Source organism: Kogia breviceps, chromosome 1 (assembly GCF_026419965.1).
Source record: "Kogia breviceps isolate mKogBre1 chromosome 1, mKogBre1 haplotype 1, whole genome shotgun sequence".
Classification (NCBI taxonomy): domain Eukaryota; kingdom Metazoa; phylum Chordata; class Mammalia; order Artiodactyla; family Physeteridae; genus Kogia; species Kogia breviceps.
The window spans coordinates 46,035,485-46,055,721 of NC_081310.1; the positions used below are offsets into that span (position 1 = coordinate 46,035,485).

A 20,237-nucleotide genomic window follows, 5' to 3' on the forward strand; every position below is an offset into this window, starting at 1 on the left:
CCTCAGAGGATGGCCTTGGAGCACCAGAAGGTTCAGAAGGAAACTCCTCTGCCAGTCTGAGTCCAGGACAACATGGGTCTCAGTCGCTTCTCTTGAGCTTAGCAAGAATGGGAACATCACTCGGGACTGTGTGAGTGGGAGAAGGCTGTCTCCTAAAGCAGCAGTGACCCCAAAAGTCATGTTCAAATGATGAGATTTCTCTGCACACTTGGTTGTAAGTTCCTGATGGATGTAAACTTCTCTTCGGATGGGTCTCTGGTTTTCTCCTGCTCGGGCAATTACTCTGATAGAGACATTTAAGGTTAGGCTGACAGCCTTGACTCCCTGTGATACCATCTATTAGATGTGTTACATAGTTACCCAACTTAGTACTTACACCACCCTGTGAGGGTAAGTGGTATCTTTTCCATTACACAGACGAGGAATCTGTGGTATCTTCTCCCTTATACAGAATCTGAGGTTTTGAATTTATAGGACTTGCTGATGGTTGGTGGAGGCAGAGTTAGAATCTATATATGATTGATTTTAAGATACGAAAGAGGAAGAAACCAGATGCCATCCCACTGCTAAAAATTGGCCTGAAACCAGCTTTACATATAGCAGATCTGCCTTAAAAAACCCTCTCTCTTATTTCTGCAGCTGAAATTACACACACACACACACACACACACACACACACACACACACAATCACAAAGACTTCTTTCTTCTTCAAATTGTTTGCTAAGCCAGAAGCAATTGTGGATCACTTGAAATGATGCACTGATTATCCCAGTTCCATTTTTCTTTCACCCTGATCACCGATCACAGCACACTGTCCCTTTGCTGCTGAGTGATGCTTGCTATAAGCGCTTACTGCACCTAAGTGAATGAATGAATTAATGGGTGAGGGATGGGTGGTAACGGCGGGAGGGCTGAGGCCCCTTGGTGGGATGAGCTCACTCATCTTCCTGCATCCTCCTGCTGTCCTCTCTTCCTAGGGTGGCATGATAGCACTGCTGCTGTCCATCTTGTGCCTTGTGATGATCCTGTACACTCGCCGGCTCTGGTGCAAGCGCCGCCGGGTCCCCCAGCCCCAGAAGAGTGCCAGCGCTGAGGCTGCCAATGAGATTCACTACATTCCTTCTGTGCTGATCGGCGGGCACGGGCGGGAGAGTCTGCGCAATGCCCGCGTGCAGGGCCACAACTCCAGCGGCACCCTGAGCATCCGGGAGACACCCATCCTGGATGGCTACGAGTACGACATCACTGACCTGCGCCACCACCTGCAGAGGGAGTGCATGAACGGAGGGGAGGACTTCGCCAGCCAGGTTACCCGCACCCTTGACTCCCTGCAGGGCTGCAACGAGAAGGCAGGGATGGACCTCACGCCAGGTGGGTGACTCGGTCCTTGGCTCAGGGCACTAGGGCGTGGGTAGGGAACAGCTGTTTTCTGATTTCATGGCTGGTTGCCATACATAATGGGATGTGCCAGTGCCCTTTCCCAGGTGGGCAAGAAGCGTAAGCATTTTCCTGAGATGGTGGGAGCTGTTTTCTAATATACGAAATCAGAAGAACAAGGGTAAATTGGATCCCTCTCCACTTCCACTTTGCACTGGAAGTAGAGGTACTTTTACGTCCAACAGAAGAGTGGGTTAGAGGCTTTTTCATATATAATGAGCAGTCCTCAGGAAAATAGGGATATAGCAGAAAAGATCAATGTGTGTGTGAGACGTTTTTGTATATAGTACGTTTGTGCGGACAGATAAATTTTCCATTGAAGTGGAGGGGACAGAGGTATCTTTCTTTTCTATGACTCCTGAGACTTTGGCCTGGGGTGTTTTGGTTGTGTTGTCTTGCCCATACCTCTGTGGTCTTTACAAGGGATGTTCTTCAAAGAAAATAAAGGAATACAATCAAACTGTTTGACCTCAGACGCTTTGTGCATCTATGAGACACTGGGTGGAAGAGACTTGGCTCTAACTTGGCTGAACAAGACCAGAGTCAGTAAAATGCAGAGAGGAAATGACTGTACTTTTCATTTATAGCCTATCTCTCATACTTCTATAAATAACAACTGTCTGTAGATAAAACCCCAAGACAATGATCCTTCAAGGAACTGCCCAATTATCTTTGAAGAAGACATTTTTGAAACTGAATATTGCTTAAGATATGTGGACTTTCTGTGGGACTTGAAATCACATCATAGAGGTTTCCATTCTGCTTGTTATCTAGAGAAGATCCTATGACTAGTCATGTCTTAATAAGATTTAAAGTCTAGACATTCCTTGAGATTAGGGGATGTGTCTTCAATATCTCATATATTCCATAGCACCTGCCATAGTGCTAAGCCCACCAAGTAGCCATATGATTAGAGACTCAGGGAGCAGGCAGATAGCACAGATATGTGAGAGAGCTGGATGTCAGCAATAGGGAACAGAGCAGACTGGGATGAAAGAGAGGGGGCAAGTTCTGCCTGAGTGCACTCAAATTCACATTTCTGTGAAACTCTGTGCTGACCAAAGGAAAGAAATCTGCAGTCTGTATCTCACCAAACGGCCACACGTGGTGACCCTATCAATATAGAATTGGTTGAATTAGATTTCCTTTCTTCACCCCTTCTCTCATAACTCTGTAGTCCCCTAGAAATCAAAAAGAAGCATTTCAGTCTCTGCCAGTCTCTCATTTTAAAGCTTTCATATTTCAGTTTCTGTGAAACCCCATCTACTTGGTTCATGCAGATTTCATTGCTCTCACTTTCTCTGACCTTTTCTCTTAAAGTTTCTGCCTTGGCCTTTCCTTATACAGGAAGCGACAATGCCAAGCTGTCTTTGATGAACAAGTATAAAGATAACATCATTGCTACCAGCCCTGTGGACTCCAACCACCAGCAGGCCACTCTGCTCTCTCACACCTCCAGTAGCCAGAGAAAGAGGATCAACAACAAAGCAAGAGGTACCCGCGTCTGGCGTTAGGGCTTGAAGATGGCTTCCGTAATATCAGCAGAGGCAGGGCCGTTAATATCCTTGACCCCCACTCTCAGGCACGGCTAGAGGGGCTGTGTTTGGTCGCAGTCTTTCTACAGGCCTGTTGTGTGTTACTTACCAACAAATTTAAATGTATACCCACCTTCTGACCAAGTAATTTTAGCAATGAGAACTTATCCTTAGTAAATAATAATTGGACAAGTATGCAAAGATGTGTGTAAAAGGCTGTTCATCCCAACGTTGTTTAAAAGAGCAAAACATTGGAAGTAGCTTAAATGTCCATCAGTGGGGAATTGCTTAACTACCTGCACATCTGTCTTCCGTTCAGTGGCTTAAGATGATATTATAGATCTATACTTGTTAATATGGAAAGTTGCCCACCCATCTGTTAAATGGGGAAAAATGAGGTTATAAAATAGAAGGTACAGCAGAATGCCATTTTTAAGGGGAACTTAAAAAACCTTTATCTGCTTCTGTATTCAGAAAAAAGATGGAGAGTGTATTCATTACATGTTAACAGAGTCTTTCTGTGACTTGGAGGATTTAGAGGACATCAGCGTTGTTCCTTTTAAACATTTGGGGGCCTTTTGTTTATTCTTTTCTCTCTTTTTCACATTGAATATATATTAATCTTAGAACCAGTTAAAAAATACAATATAGATATTAAGACATACAGACATATGCCCCTTAGGACATAATTCCAGCCTCTATCAACCAGAATCATGACGTGTGATGAGGGAAATTTCCCTTTCTTCCTTTTCCATGTACCGTCCACGATGGTCCTCTCTGGCAGGTGGCTCTTCTCAGTAGGAGCATGGGCTGGGTGGACGTAGAGCTCTAGTGATGGCTGTCATGTCAAGGTCTCCTTCTCCAAGAAATCTGTGTATCAGGAAGCTCCAGTCCCTGTGGCTACTCCTTCCAGATTGTCAGTCACCCTGCTCATGTTTTCCTCTTGAATTTGCCCAGTGATTTGGTGTCATGAAGACAAAACTGAAGACACAGTTTTTGTCCTTGTCTTTTCATTACAGCTGGTTCCGCCTTCCTGAACCCTGAAGGGGATTCTAACACAGAGGCAGAAAATGACCCCCAGCTGACCTTTTACACTGACCCCTCGCGGAGCCGAAGGCGAAGTAGAGGTAGGAAGGATAGAGGGGCAAAGTGGGGTGAGAGGGGCCATGGGGCAGGGAAGGCAGGGAGCTACAGAGGTGCTGGGTCAGGGAGGGGGCTCTGTGGACCAAAGCCAGTGTCCGCGGGAAGAATTCTTGGACCAAACTTGGTGTTTCCTCCTAAGGAAGAAAGAAGAGCCTAGAGTGGAAAATTTCAGAGAATCATCTCTCCCAGATAATGGCACTCTCAAACAAGTTTCCAAGTTGTTTGAAAGGCTATTTCTTGGTCAGAAGACTCTCAATTCCTTCTGGAAGCCTCAGGAGTCATATTTTGCTGTTTAGACACAGGAAATAAAGTTGATAAAGTGTGTTATGGGGGGGCGGGTAGTTGAGGAACGATCTGTGGCCTGAAAAACACGTGTAGTGGTTTTTGACCTTTAGTCCCCTGCCCAGCAGAATCACAGGACCCCCAGGGCCCAAGTCCCCTCTCTTCTCCTGGCAGGGCCCAGGTTGGTTTGTTCATTCTTCTCAGTGTTGATAGAATTGTCCTTTCACACAGCCACGGTCTGTGACTCTCCAGCCTGATGTTCAGTGGCTTCAGGCATGGCTACTGCAGCTGTGGCTACCAGTGCCTATGACTTTGTGGTCTCACCATCATTACTGAGGGAGGTCTGTGTTCAGGCAGCAGAAAAGCTTCAGCATTTACTTGCTGTGTGATATTGGAGAAAGACAACAACTTCTCTGAGCCTCAATTTCCTCACATATTAAATGGGTTAACAATACCTCATGCATAGGGCTTAATTACATTAAAATGTGCCTTTTTGGTGACTGACAAGGCACTATGAGATCTCTATTGTGTTGCTGTTAGAACTCTCCACAGTGCAGCCTTGGGTTTCTACAGCACTTCATCTTAAAGAATTTTAGACAGGGGCCCCTTGAGATACAATGGAGGGTATTTGAGTGATGTCATCTTGTGTGATAGTCAATAACATTTTCCCCAACCAATAATTAACCAGTGCCCTCCCCGCAAAGGCACCTACCTTTTGGCTCTCTCCCACCTCCATTTGAGTTCTTGACATACTGAGGAATTCTTCCCAGAGATTGAAGGAAGCCCTGTTAATTCCTCAGTTCCAGTTCTGCAGGCTCTGCTGCTATCAGTACAAAAGTTCTTCCCACCACTTTTTCAAGAGATCAGTGGGGCTCTGAGTCGCCTAATGTCTGGTGCCCCAGTATCCCTGAGGTGAGAATGTTGACTCTTCATCCTCATTACATATTTATATACAGCCGAGAGTCATCCTAGGCCCATCCACCCTAGGCCACAGCAAAGCAGGGTGGGTTCTGCTTTAATAAAATCCCGTGTAAGAAAATCTATAGTAATGAATTAGAATGAGTTTCTTTGCAACATAAAATTGTTACTTTTAAATACCAAGCTCTCCTAGCGCATCAACCGTTTATTGCTTTTAACTAGACTGTAAGCTTCTTACGGATGGGCATGTCTAATTTATTTTTCCAAAGTGCCTAGTGAGGGATTTTGCCTATAATAGATGCTTGCCAGTGTTTGTTGAATTGAACTGGATACATCAGTCAGGCCAGCAGGAAATTTTATAATAACCCACCTGTCATGGGTCAGGCTTTGTGATCAGTAGTAGAAACCTGAAAACACGGCACAGTGATAAGACTTAATTTAATAATATAAGTAAAGTAAAATGAGTACTCAGAAGAGAGAACAGTTAATTCTACCTGGCAGCAAAAGGAGGCAAAAAGGGAGAAAATAATTAGACTTGGATTACATACAATGCGTGGAATTTCTTGAAAGAGGAAAATCTAGGGGAAGGGCATTTCAATAGAGGAAAAGAGCAGATACAAAGCCTTGAAGGCACAAAAGAACATGGCATTTTCAAGTAAGTAAAAGGAGTTCAATATGGTAGTTGTAATCCAGGATTTGAATATATAGGCACACAGGGATAGGAGGGATGGGGCTGGATAACAGGCTAGAGGACCAGTGCATGCACGATATTAATGGATTTGCACTTGGTTTTGTAGGTCAAAGGGGACCACTGGAAATTTTGAAGTCAGGTAGAGATTCTGGATGATGGGTTGATGATGCAGAAGGGCCCGAGAGACAAGAGGCAGAGCAGCAAGTCATTGCCATCACAGGAGAGCAAGTGCCTGTAAACAGTGACTATACTGTGTGAGAAGGGCTGTAACAGCAGGGTGCACAAGGGCTGGAGGAACAGCAAGGAATGAGTGAGAATCGGTTCTTGAAGGTTTCAGGGAGGTGTTTACAGGGAGATATTGTTTGAGCTGAGACTTGAAGAGTAGGTGTATACCAGGCTGACAAGGTGACAAAATGGCATTCTGTGGAGGAGGAAATAATATGTGCAGAGTCACAGGGACATAAACAATAATTGTCTAGTCAGAGAGCAGTAAATAGTTTACTAGGATCAAGCTTCTGGGGCAGCCTGTGGTCTGCTTCGGAAATAAGGTTGGAAGATCAGGAGATCTTCCTTGACTGAAGGACTTGGACCTGACACTTCAGTTGGAGTCATTGAAGGTTTTTTAAAGAGCAAAGCCCTGGTCTGCTCTGCTTCGTGAACCATCCCTCTAAGGCAGCGTGGAGGATAGGTGAGAGCAGGGGTAAGTTGAGGCAGGGAGACTGGGTGGATGGCTGTTGCCATAGTCCAGGGGTGAGATGATAGATGGAGGTAGGTATGCGGAGGATGGAGCAAGAGAAATTTTGGGCACAAAATTGGCATTGGTGGGGGGTGGGTGTGGCTTATGAAAGAGAGGGAAGGGATAGACATGATGGCGTTTAGGGGTTTGAGGGACCAAGTAGACGGCGGTGCCATTCGCTAGGCAGTGGAAATGGTAGGGAGAGCAGGGTTGGAGGGAAGGTGCAGAGCCCAGTTTTGGATATCGCATTTGAGTGTCTGAGGGCCATTCGGGTGGTGGATCTGGGCGCTGCTCAGGCCTGGCATGGGCTGGAGGAAGAAATGTGTAAGTGTGGGAAATAGACTCCGTGTTGAAAGGGTACTAACATGAATAGAAAATCTCCAGGTAGCAAGGGACGGGGGATCCAGAGGCTGCCTGCCACCCTGCAGTCACTCCCTCCCAGCCATTGCCAACACACCCACTCAGGGAACCTGCTCCCAGAAAAGATGTGTGCAGCCATAGACCACATATTTCCCCATGTTCCTGAGAACGGCAGTTGCAAAGACTCCACTGGACCCAGAGATTGAATAGTGAATTATCTAGGGGCTGTAGCCTCACTGGATCTGTGTGTGTTGATTCCAGCTCCCCTCCTTAGTAGCTCCTTGACCCTGGACATGCCCTATAGCCTCTCTAATGCATTGTTTCTGTGGGAGCTGCCTCGTCAGGCTGTGTCATTGTTAAATGATATGCCCAGGTGTAAGACACGTAAAACACCTGATATGTCAGGTGTAAGGTGCCTGACAGGTAATTACACTTATTCATAAGTGTTAACTATCACTATAAGGTTAATCTCTTTGAGACTTAATTTCCTTATCTATAGAGTGGGTAGTTACTGTACAGACTCATAGATTTATTGTAAGTAAGCAAATATTTAAAATAATGTATGTAAAACATTTAGCACATTGTCAGCCATAATAGATGCCTTTCATTGCTATCAATAATAAATATTAACACAGACTGTAAGAAAATTCCAAAGTATTCATACATTTTGTTGGCAGCTTGCTTTGCTTTCTTGCTTTCCCACATCTGTCCTGTTTCCATGTGAAAGGTCCCTCTTCTTACTACCATTTTATTCTCTCCACCAAAACCAAACAAACACCCCCAAAACCTCCCTTCTTAGCCCTGTCCCCAGATACTTGGAAGTGTTTCTTATCCTTCAGCTTTCATATTTTCTCCTTAAGCTTCCATTTAAAACCTTACCCCAAGGACTGCAGGACTGGGGAGAGCCTTCTGGTGTGACAATATCTTCTACTTGTATAGAGCAGACATTCCTTGTTTTTCTCCTTCCAAGCCCTAGACTCTCACCCACAGAGTAGGTGAGAGGTAGTTTGAGCCCCAGGAGTGGAGAAGCTGGTTTGTCAGAGCGCCCTCTGTGGAAAGCCATGGGAAGTGCAGGGAGTTCCAGCGTAGGGTAAAAGCATTCCCACCACCCTTGGGCAAGATGTTGGAGCCCTGCCAGGAGAGTAGAGGGGGACAGTGCCCTTCTTTATGATTTTTCTTGTGACCTGGCCCAGGAGGTATGCAGAGGACTTGCTCACAGCTGACCATTGTTGACTCTGAGGACCACCAGTGGCTCAGTCCCCTCTGACACCAGGCGATGACATGGTGTTCCATGAGGGTGAAAGTCATTGAGCTCACACACTACACACATTTCCCACCTGGGCTGGGTTTGCCAGCTGCCTCCCCTGCTTTCCAGGTTGGGCAGCAAAAGGCCGAGATGGCCCTTCACTACCAAGATTTTTACCATCAAGTGTCTTGCTTTTGCCTTATTTTCAGTGGGCTCTCCCCGAAGTCCTGTGAATAAGACCACCTTGACATTGATCAGCATCACCAGCTGTGTGATTGGCCTTGTGTGTTCCTCTCATGTCAGCTGCCCTCTCGTTGTCAAAATCACCCTGCACGTCCCTGAGCACCTGATCGCTGATGGTAAGTCCACCTCTGAGGATGCCACCTCCTGCCCCTCCCCCGAGAAGAATGTTTCAGGGTGGGCAGGGAAAATATAGACAAGCCAGGGGGCCCTGTTACCTATCAGTGTGGAAAAAATAAACCTGGATAAGAAAGACTTAGGACAAAGTTAGACTGTCCACTGATGAAATCAGAAAGCAGGTTAAAAAAAAAAAAAAAAAAGAACAGATCACCTCCTCCTTTCTATGCCCATTTCCCATTTCTGTTTGTTTTTAATTAAGCACCTGTCTTTGTGGATAAATGCAGAGCATACTGGCTATAGGTACATAGACACCAAGATTCTCAGCCTTTGAATGGGGAAAAGCTAAGTGGAGTAGTAGAATGTTTAAGCATTAGCCATGTTTCCGTTTGGTATGCCTGGTGAGAAATTCCTAATTGCAGTAACTTGCTATGAGCCTAGAACTCTGAAGCAATAATTTACTTTCATCCAGGGGGACCCTGATATAATGAGGGAATAATATACATTCTGAGAGTCCCTGAATTAGTTAAGCCCAGAGCACCTAATTGACTTGTTAATGTCTGTTCTCTTGGTTGCCGTAACGCTGAAAACAGGTGGGGACTGTCTGGAGTGTTAGAGGGCCTGCTATTTATTTCATGGCAACTGAAGACAGGCAGCAGGTCTCTGTTCCTTGGACGACTGCCAGGGTCTGATGGAGCCGTGCCATGGCCATCACAGAGCTGCTCTGTCCCTGTATCCCTTGGGTCCACACTAGTAGACATGGGATGGGACAAGGCAGCAGAGGATGATGTGGCGGGAGATCCAAGTAGTGGCCGACAACTTGGCCATCTGCTGACCCCTTGCTCTGTGACTCATGGTGGGCCAGGATTGGTAGAAGTAATGACCTCAGGTTGGGGCTAATCTTCAGAGCATTGCTCAGTCTGTCTTCAGTAATGTGTGTGTGTGCTGTGGGCACACACGGGCATGCCTCCTCTCTCTCCCCCTGCAGGGAGCCGCTTCATCTTGCTGGAGGGGAGCCAGCTGGATGCCAGTGACTGGCTGAACCCTGCCCAAGTGGTTCTCTTCTCTCAGCAGAACTCCAGTGGGCCCTGGGCCATGGACCTTTGTGCCCGGCGGCTCCTGGACCCCTGTGAACACCAATGTGACCCCGAAACTGGTAGGCGGGAGCACCGGGCAGCGGGTAACTGTCAGAGTTCATGCCTCTTGCAACTACCCCTCAAAATCCAGGCCATCCCTCCCAACTGACCCATTACCATTGGGAGCTGAGACTGTGCAAGCTGGCAGCATGTGGATGAGCCCCTGGGCTGGCTGGCTTAAAATGTGAGGTCATCTTCTGGCAGAAGCCTTGGAAGCCTCCTAAATGTAGCCCCAAGCCAGACAGATCAGCTCGGGATGACCTCCACAGCCCATGTGCCCTCCAGTCAGGGGATATCAGCCAAGGGGGCTAAACTTTCATGCATGTTTATTGTAGAAAATATGGGAAGCTTCCCTGGTGGTACAGTGGTTAGGAATCCGCCTGCCAATGCAGGGGACATGGATTCGAGCCCTAATTCGGGAAGATCCCACATGCTGCAGAGCAGCTAGGCCCGTGCGCCACAACTACTGAGCCTGCGCACAACTACTGAGCCTGCGCTCTAGAGCCCATGCGCCTAGAGCCGGTGCTCCGCTACGAGAGAGGCCACTGCAATGAGAGGCCCGCGCACAGCAACGAAGAGTAGCCCCCGCTCACCACAACTAAAAAAAGAAAGCCCACACGCAGCAATGAAGACCCAACGCAGCCAAAGATAAATTAATTAATTAATTTTAAAAAATGGGAAAATTAGAAAAGCTTATAGAAGAAAATGATAATCATCTATAATTCTATCTCCTGCAGAAATAATTTAAAAATTTTAATGTCTTTCCTCCCTTCCGATTTTTTATCCATGCCTGATTCTTAGAGGCTTGTAAGCACACTAAGTCCAGAAGAGTTTTCTTGATTTTTTTCACTTAACATTCTATCAAGGGAGTTTTCCAGAACCACTAAATAATCCTCAATAACATAATTCTAATGGCCATTTGGTATTCCACTGTATGTCTATATCATAGCTCATTTATTTTTTTTTTATTTTTAATTTTTTTTGCGGTACGCGGGCCTCTCACTGTTGTGGCCCCTCCCATTGCGGAGCGCAGGCTCAGCGGCCATGGCTCACGGGCCCAGCCGCTCCGCGGCATGTGGGATCTTCCCGTACCGGGGCATGAACCCGCGTCCCCTGCATCGTCAGGCGGACTCCCAACCACTGCGCCACCAGGGAAGCCCCATAGCTCATTTAAATAGTCCCCTATTATTTGACATGTAAGATGCATTAAATTTTTAATTTTTACAGACACTACTAAAATGAATATCTTTCCACATAAATGTAGGGCATGTTTGAAGTTATTTTATTCAGATAAATCTTAGAAGAGAGATTACCAGGTCAAAGGGTATAGCCATCTTTCAGGCTGTTATATTATCCAGGGGGGCTGGGGCTGCTCTGAGAGAGAGGGTTTGAATTCATATGCAGCATGTACTGGGGTGCTCGCAGTGCTACTTGAGCTCCAAGGAGTATGGGTCCTTCATACCAGGTTGCTTTGCCCTTTCATTGGAGAAGGGGTTCCTCTATGGTAGTCTTTATAAAGACCTATTTCCAGTAGGTTCAGCACCACAGATAGCTCCTTCCCAGAGGAGTGGTAAGATGCCTAAGAATCAAGGAAGGGGAGGTACTGATGTCTAAGATCCCCAAGTGAAACATTGTTGGAGTCTAGGGCCAGCTCTTCCAGCTCTCTGTACCTCACTTACAGCCCCTCCTCCTCCACACACACACACACACACACGCACACACACACGCACACACGCACACACACACGCACACACACACACACACACGCACACACGCGCGCACACACACACACACAGATGGTGCCGGGGTAGAAGGATATTAGTAGAGGTTGACTCCAAGAGATCTAGCTGTTACTTCTGTTACAGTCCATTGCTACAGCTCTCTGGGGGAGTAACAGGTAACTGCAACATCTAAAGTTCACCTTCATAGGTCTAAAAGTTGTTGTTACGTGGGCCCATCACAGAGATTCTAGGTCCCCCTATGAAGGAGAAAGTACAGCATTTTAAACATCTGATGTCTAAGACTGCTTACTTGCTGCTCCTCCCACGCTGTCAGGCAAACACCAAGCTAGACAGATGGGCCGTGTGCCATGCCCAAAAGCCAGTGGGCTCTGGAGAGAAAAGCAGGCTCGTCTCAAAGGTGGGGCCTCTCCATGCAGCTGAGCTAGTCTCTGGCCCCCTCTGACTTGGATTAGGAGACCCTGGACCACCTCACTTGTTAAACTCACTTCTGAGAGAAGCGTGATCTGCAGAGGGCCTTGGAAGCTTCACCTGAGGTTTTAAAGAACAGGAAGCTCTTTGAATTACAGGTGGAAAGAGGGGTTGGTGTTTTAAGCTTGGAGGGTCTTAGAGGTAAACTCCTCCTTCCTTTACGTCAATGCTCAAATTCCCCAAGAAGTTACACGACTTGCCCGAAGCCCCACAGCTACCTAAGGCAGAGTCGGTGTTCTGTCTACCATGAAATCAGAGCAGAAGTGGGACTGTAAAGGGTTGCTGAATTCCCCCAGACAGGTCAGAGCCAACGTATTTGCCACTGTGACATTATTCAAACAATCACCGTTGCTAAGCATCACTGTTTCCTGAGCCAGAAGCTGAAGAACCTGCTTGTCCATAGCAAAACTCCCATCACCTCTTCAATCCCTCCTGGATGTCTCATTTCTAATCCTTACTGAAAATGACTTTGGGAAGCCCCTCCCCTGCTAGTGGCTTCCCAGTGTCTGTGACAATTAATGAATTTCCAACTGGAAAGCCAAGGAGAGAGATTAAAAATAAGAACCTACCACAGAACTAAGGTGTGACATCTTCATTCCGGGGTAGCCGCTGAGAAATGATACTGCAGGGGCTTCCATTTTCATTAGTGCTGGGGTTAGAAACCCTCCCCCTTCCTGCCCTGCTTCTGTCTGTGCCTGGGATGATGTGGTCATCCCACATGCTCAACAGTAAGAAACTTTATCGCCTCCCACACTCCATCCTAAAGCCTTTCTCCAAAGAGCTGAGTGTGGGCATTGGCTGCAAGTCAAGTCGACGTTATTTTTGCAGTCCTCCAGCTAACTCACTTGGAAATGTCATAGTGTTGGGACATGTGCTTTCCCAGCCATGCCGAGGGGTCTGCCCACATGGATGGGTGGAACTGTGCAAGTGCACGTGGATACTTTTTCACACATGCAAACAAACACACAAACACAGGCGCTCAGTCACTGCAAAGGAACACCCTCCAGTGCCTGAAGCTCTCCTCAGGCATCCTTCCAGTGAGTTTCAAACTTAAGTGTGTGTTTAACTCGTCACCTGCACAGAGGTCCGGAGTACCAGGTATGGTAGGAGTCATAATGGGCCCCCGAAGATGTTCACGTCCTAATCCCCAGAACCTGTGAAAATGTTATGTTACCTGGCAGAGAGGAATTTAAGTTGCAGATGGTATTAAGGTTGCTAGACAACTGATCTTAAAATAAGGGGAGTATCTGGATTAACCAGGTGGGCCCAATGTAATTACGAGGGTGCTTAACAGTGGAAGAGGGGGTCAGAAGAGGCCAGAGTGACACGACATGAAAAGGACTCCGCCAGCCATTGCTGGATTTGAAGGTTGAGGAACCAGTGAATGTGGGCATCCTCCAGAAGGTGGAAAAGGCAGGGAAACAGATTCTCCCCTCAAGTCTCCAGAAAGGAACATAGCACTACAGACACCTTGTTTTTAGCCCAGTGAGACTCATATCAGATTTCTGACCAGCAGAACTGCAAGATAATATATTTCTGTTGTTTTAAACCACTGAATCTGTGATAATTTTTTATGGCAGCTATAGAAAACCAACACACTAGGGAAGGAGAAAAAGGACAGAAGAAAAATAAGCATTGTTATGCCCTCTTTATATCACTCTGGCACGGTTTATAGAAGGTGGCTGCACAGACCTTCTGCAGATATGTCAGGAATCTATGGAAGGACTGGAGCTGGAAGAGACTTGAGACCGTTTTCCCTTCCAGCCTCCCTTTTGCATTCTAGCAACGTGCTATCGGGGAGGGACGTAATGCACCTAAAGCTCTTAGCCTGGAAACCCTCTGCCAACTACACACTGACATCCTTTCTCAGATCATCCCAGGTTAGTAACCCTGGGTGTGTCTCTGGTCACGTGGGGCTAACAGCAAACCACTGAAATTGTAATGCTTAATGCCCGGATGGATCCAGCCAGGGGTTGACTTTTCCTGTACTTTCTAAGGGTTTTTGTGGTGGTTGTATGTTGGCTTGTTTTCTGAGGGCAACACAGACTAACTGGCCTCAGCAACTTCTCTCTGCTGCATTCCTGGCCTTTATTCCGCCGTATGGGCAGCTGTGGAGGCTTCACACACCTGCTTGATTTCACAGCCCCCTTCAGTTCTGGCCACAGACCCTCACTGCCCTTTTCAAGATATGTAGCTTTTATGAGTCTGCAAGGAGCATACACTTCCAAGCTAAATCAAGTTTTAATCACCATCCAAGATGGTCACTGAAATTCCTTCTGTCCCAGATCTTTCCATAGGCTGGTCCCAACCATGAAGAAATGTGTAAAATCTGGTGAGGGGCATTGGACCAGTTTTCCAGACTCACTGTAGCCCTCCTCCCCTTTCTTTACTCTGAATAAGGGCCCCCCCGCTCCCCCCCCCCTCTCTCTCTCTCTCTCTAGTCTTCCCTGGTTTTTAGAACCTAGTTAGGTGGGATAGCACAGCGCCCATTTTGTTTCTGCCACCTGGATTGCCCACTCATCCCAAACTCTCTTTTGTGGCTCAATTAAAGCACCTCCCTTCAGGGTGTACTTTTGGCCTATTTCCCTCTGTCTTCCCTCCCAGAGTCATGTGGGATTGTTTGACTCTGAGCCTACCTCTTGCCTGATGTCTGCCCAGGAGAGGAGACCAGGCAATTAGATATTATTCAAGCCTAGATGTCTGACAAAGATTTCCCTTTTTGGATGAAGCGTACCCAATTCACTTTAATAAAAGCCAGCTGCTACTGAAGGATGGAGGTGATCAGGACTTTTGGCCTTGATCTGTAGTTATGTCATGAAGAACTTGTGGTGAGCCCAGTCATGTCTGAGGAGCCCTAGCTTCAAGGTCTTTCTTCAATCGTTCGATAAGATTTGTGCCTCCATCCATCTATGGAATGGGAAGTGACTGAAGGCACTGCCTGTGAGCATCTGCCTTCAGGGTACCAAGCACAGATCCAGTGTAGGCATCTCCAGGCCCTGCAGATCATCTCTTGGGTGGGCTTCTACTCTCTGGCAGTGTAGTTGTCTGTGAGTGCCTCCTGCAGGGCATGCTCCATCCCAGTTGGGCACTTCTCTGTGGCCGTGACACGTCTCTCTGTTGGATTCCTATGAACACCACCACAGAGTCGGCACGTCATGTGTTCCCTGCCATCTGTCACAGCAGATGCAGAGACTGTAACACTTCTAGCTTAGGAGGGCATCCAACACCCTTGTGGGGTCTTTAAAATTCACAGCTAACAGTCAGAGCCTGTGCTTGCACGAAACCCCTCTTAAAGTCAAGATTTAGCAGTTGGTTGCCATAGCAACTTTCCTCATCAAGTCTGAGCTCCTTTCAGTGTAGATGGCCAGACTGGTTTTGAGGAGGAATACAGAAGAGGGAAGTTTGGTGAGTTCCGGAAATGAGGATGATTTAAGAGACAAATTTTGGAAATCCTCAAACTCTAACATGATATGTTTGAAAAATGTCTCTGTTGCTCTGACTTTGGGCTGCATATAACATTATATGGAGGAAAGCTTTATTTGTTGTCAGTAGTGTGTCCCCACATAGTAATGAGTGATGGAAATCTCATCAGGGGATAATGACTGAAGGCAATTTGAGAAAGGTAGATGTGCTCTACAAATGGTAGATATTGCCAGCATTAGGAAAATCAAGCTCTGCTCGAACTCTGAGTTGTTACTGCATTTATTTTTACATGTGTTGTGGTAACTAGATATCAAGTGTGGAAGGAGGACTACCTTTTTTGTCAATCTTTAATTCTAGGCAAGCCATCTAGTCAAGAATATTGTAAGAGTCAGATTGATGGATTTGACAACCTCTTGAGATTCCTTCCTGTTTTGTAATATCATATCCATGCCTAATGTCCACGAGGAAATTGAAAGATGATCTCCTTAAGGGCGAATCATTTCTGAGTTCTTGACCCATTAGTTGGCTTGATATTGGCACCTTGGGGAGAGGTGGTGGTGATGGTATCTATAAATTTGGGACACACTCTTTAATTAATTTGTTTATTTTCCATTATATAGTATTTATAAAAGGTCTACTCAAATATAGGAAAAACTAGCTTGTTCATGCTCTTGTGTAGCTTATAGTCTAGAGTCAGTGCTTTCTTTGGAATTGATATGGTATGAAGCGTGGCACCTGGTACTTCCCTTCTTTTGCCCTCCTCTGGTCCTTGCCCTCGTTATCGTTCCTTCTATCAGAGAAACAGCCTTCACCTGAAAGCCTTATCATCAGCTACCGAATTTTCCGCTGTGTTTTCCTATGTTCAACTCTCAGCTCCCTGACCGTTCCTAGATAACAGCTCAGCACCACTGAAGCCAGTAAGTTTCACCCTATTGTGAATCTAGCCTGCATGGAAGCCTGAGTTTGTCATACAGGAGACAAAATACTGATCTAACACTCCCTGTGGATCCCTCACAAACTAAGTTACTCATTTCTACTCCACTCCTCAGCACCTTGACTGAGCAGGTGTTGGAGAGGAAGACGAGTGTTATCTGGTAGTGAGACCCTGATGGACAGTAGCTTATAGGTCAATCTCAACAAGAATGGATGCACTTAGATCCTAAAAAAAACTTCTTGCTCAGAGCCTACCCAATCCTTGTCCCCATAACTGTGAGGCCCCTTCACTTCATTTTTATTGTTTTTTTATCTTTGAAAAGAGAAAATAGCTCTCAAAGCTATGATTCCATCTACATCCTTTTTGAGTGTTTCTTCCCAGGAAGATAAAGAAACCTTATCCTTTGTCTCCCTAGGGTCTGGCACCTTTGTAATTTCCAAATTTTAGGAAGTCACACTCTGTTCTTTCACTACCTATAAACGAAATAACCAGCCAGTGAAAAAGACAATATCGGTGCTTCAGTGGAACTGGTCTCAGCAGTTTAGGGATACATAGCATTGCCTAAGGAATTATTAATATAAGGAAGCAGTTACAATTTTCTTCAAAGTCAGACTCAGTAGAGCAATGCTTCTTAATCTTCTGGGAGTCTTGGATTTGCTTATAAATCTGATGAATGTTATGGAGGCCTGCTGAGGAAAGATGCACATACACATATGTACAGTTTCACATACGACTCCAGAGGGGTCGTGGACACTATTTTTTTGGTACACTATTTTTTTTTTACATCTTTATTGGAGTATGATTGCTTTACAATGGTATGTTAGTTTATGCTTTACAACAAAGTGTATCAGTTATACATGTACATATGTTCCCATATCTCTTCCCTCTTGCGTCTCCCTCCCACCCTCCCTATCCCACCCCTCTAGGTGGTCACAAAGCACCGAGCTGATCTCTGTGCCATGCGGCTGCTTCCCACTAGCTATCCACCCTACGTTTGGTAGTGTATGTATGTCCTGCCACTCTCTCACTTCGTCACAGCTTACCCTTCCCCCTCCCCATATCCTCAAGTCCATTCTCTAGTAGGTCTGTGTCTTTATTCCCGTCTTACCCCTACGTTCTTCATGACATTTTTTTTTCTTAGATTCCATATATATGTGTTAGCATATGGTATTTGTTTTTCTCCTTCTGACTTACTTCACTCTGTATGACAGACTCTAGGTCCATCCACCTCACTACAAATAACTCAGTTTCATTTCTTTTTATGGCTGAGTAATATTCCATTGTATATATGTGCCACATCTTTATCCATTCATCTGTTGATGGACACTTAGATTGCTTCCATGTCCTGGCTATTGTAAATAGAGCTACAATGAACATTTTGGTACATGACTTTTTTTGAATTATGTTTTTCTCAGGGTATATGCCCAGTAGTGGGATTGCTGGGTCGTATGGTAGTTCTATTTGTAGTTTTTTAAGGAACCTCCATACTGTTCTTCATAGTGGCTGTATCAATTTACATTCCCACCAACAGTGCAAGAGTGTTCCCTTTTCTCCACACCCTCTCCAGCATTTATTGTTTCTAGATTTTTTGATGATGGCCATTCTGACCGGTGTGAGATGATATCTCATTGTAGTTTTGATTTGCATTTCTCTAATGATTAATGATGTTGAGCATCCTTTCATGTGTTTGTTGGCAATCTGTATATCTTCTTTGGAGAAATATCTCTTTAGGTCTTCTGCCCATTTTTGGATTGGGTTGTTTGTTATTTTGTTATTGAGCCGCATGAGTTGCTTATAAATTTTGGAGATTAATCCTTTGTCAGTTGCTTCATTTGCAACTATTTTCTCCCATTCTGAAGGTTGTCTTTTGGTCTTGTTTATGGTATCCTTTGCTGTGCAAAAGCTTTTAAGTTTCATTAGGTCCCATTTGTTTATTTTTGTTTTCTGTTTCTCTAGGAGGTGGGTCAAAAAGGATCTTGCTGTGATGTATGTCATAAGAGTGTTCTGCCTATGTTTTCCTCTAAGAGTTTGATTGTGTCTGGCCTCACATTTAGGTCTTTAATCCATTTTGAGCTTATTTTTGTATATGGTGTGAGGGAGTGTTCTAATCTCATACTTTTACATGTTCTTGGTACACTACTGAAGTAAGTAATGATTATGAAACCTAGTGAGATATCCTAAACAAACATAGATGGTCCTTCTGTTTATCAGCACCAAGATATTGAGTCATTTTCACTTAAAAATAAAAACCCAGAGCCCTTATAAAACTATGATAGGTATAAGTGGCCTCCTCTAAATACAGCAGTTGTTCTTGGGCTAGCAGCATGGCCTGGTTGGGAAAAAAGGTCTGGAGTCAGACAGACATAGGTTCAAATATTAACTCTGCCATTTAAATCTATCTCTAGATCCCTTAATTCTTCTGAGCCTCGATTTCACTCATCAGGATAGCATGGCTAATCATATGTACTTTTCAAATTTCTCAGAAACATTTGATGAAATAACTCACTTATGTGGTCTTCAAACGTGTGTTGATCATCTAATACGTGGCTTGCAGTATACTGGCCACTGAGAAAATAATGACGAAGCAGTCCCTTTGCTCAAAGAGTTCTTGGACTTTGCGTCTGCAGAGCCCATGTAATAGGTGCTTTCTAAATGTTAGTGTCCTCAACTAGTGAAAGTTATCACGTAGTGAAAATGGAGAGATTGGTGGTGTGTTCCTTCATGTGGGCAGTGGAGATGGGCATGTATGGCATAATAGGATTTATGGTCTCATCTGTGCCAGTGTTAGTTTGATGTGATCATTTCATACTAATTTTCTCCAACACAGACGTGTTAATCAATTTCTTCTTGTTTCTTTTTCTTCTTCCTCACCCTGCTTCTAAGGGGAATGCCTCTGCTATGAGGGTTACATGAAGGATCCAGTGCACAAGCATCTTTGCATTCGGAATGAATGGGGAACCAACCAAGGGTAAGTGAGGGGACGGCGAGTTAGGCAGTTCCCGGACGTCACCGCTCCCTCACGCAGACGTGACGTGGAGCAATTGGGTGGAAAGGGACAGAGCTAAAGGGTGGTTCTATTTTGAACAGCAAATGGAGAAACGTGTCACTGTGCGTTTCCATGTTTATACCATCCCAGTGATGTCCATCTCATCTTACTCTCCATTTACGAGTTCAGAGATGATGCCTCTGACTCGCAGCCCCAAGCCTCCAGCTGGGATCTGGGAATCAAGCTGGCCCTCTCTTCCTTTTCACACCGCCATCAGCCACGAGGATTCCACAGACAGAACTTAGCTGATGATTTTGTTGGAGACACGTGAAGTCGCACACACTCCAGTGTAGCTCTCCCAGAGCTCAGTGAGCTTTGCAAGACTGATGTGAGTGGAAAGTTGTTTTCACCAGTACTGTCAGAGGGTGAAATGCAATGACTCAGGGAGTGCTTGGCATTGAGTCAAAGGATTTTCACCTGATCTCCAGTTACCATTTCCTTGTAAGACCTTTGCTTTTCGCCAAGCACAGATGACTGGGATAAAATAGTTACCCTGTCTATTGCTTTATATTTTATTCATTTTACTTTTTTTGAATTTTTTCATGGAGAAAAAAATATACATAAGATAAAAATGATCATTTTCACCATTCTTTAGGTGTACAGTTCAGTGGCATTAAGCACATTCACATTGTTGTGTCACCATCACCACTATCCATCTTCTATTGCCTTTTAAAAGCAACTTCCTACTTTGTTTTGGGTGCTGAGAGATTACTTTCTGCCTTGGCTGGGTCGTGGAGGAGGGTGTGGGAAGACAGGGATCAATGAACGCTAACTAATAATA

General features: G+C 45.4%; 1 protein-coding gene across 3 annotated transcripts in view; it reads left to right on the plus strand.

The window, feature by feature from the left end:
* The window catches only part of ASTN1 (astrotactin 1), a 328,942-nt gene that overhangs the window by 155,438 nt on the left and 153,267 nt on the right, over window positions 1-20,237 (plus strand). For 2 of the 3 annotated variants that reach the window (XM_059073144.2, XM_067031110.1), the window contains exons 3-8: window positions 980-1,373; window positions 2,787-2,933; window positions 3,994-4,101; window positions 8,560-8,709; window positions 9,696-9,863; window positions 19,294-19,378. In XM_059073144.2, the coding sequence (XP_058929127.1) occupies window positions 980-1,373; window positions 2,787-2,933; window positions 3,994-4,101; window positions 8,560-8,709; window positions 9,696-9,863; window positions 19,294-19,378 (1,052 nt within the window). Of the gene's footprint in view, window positions 1-979; window positions 1,374-2,786; window positions 2,934-3,993; window positions 4,102-8,559; window positions 8,710-9,695; window positions 9,888-19,293; window positions 19,379-20,237 lie in introns of all 3 variants that reach the window. The other variant, XM_059073133.2, reaches the window with a different exon arrangement.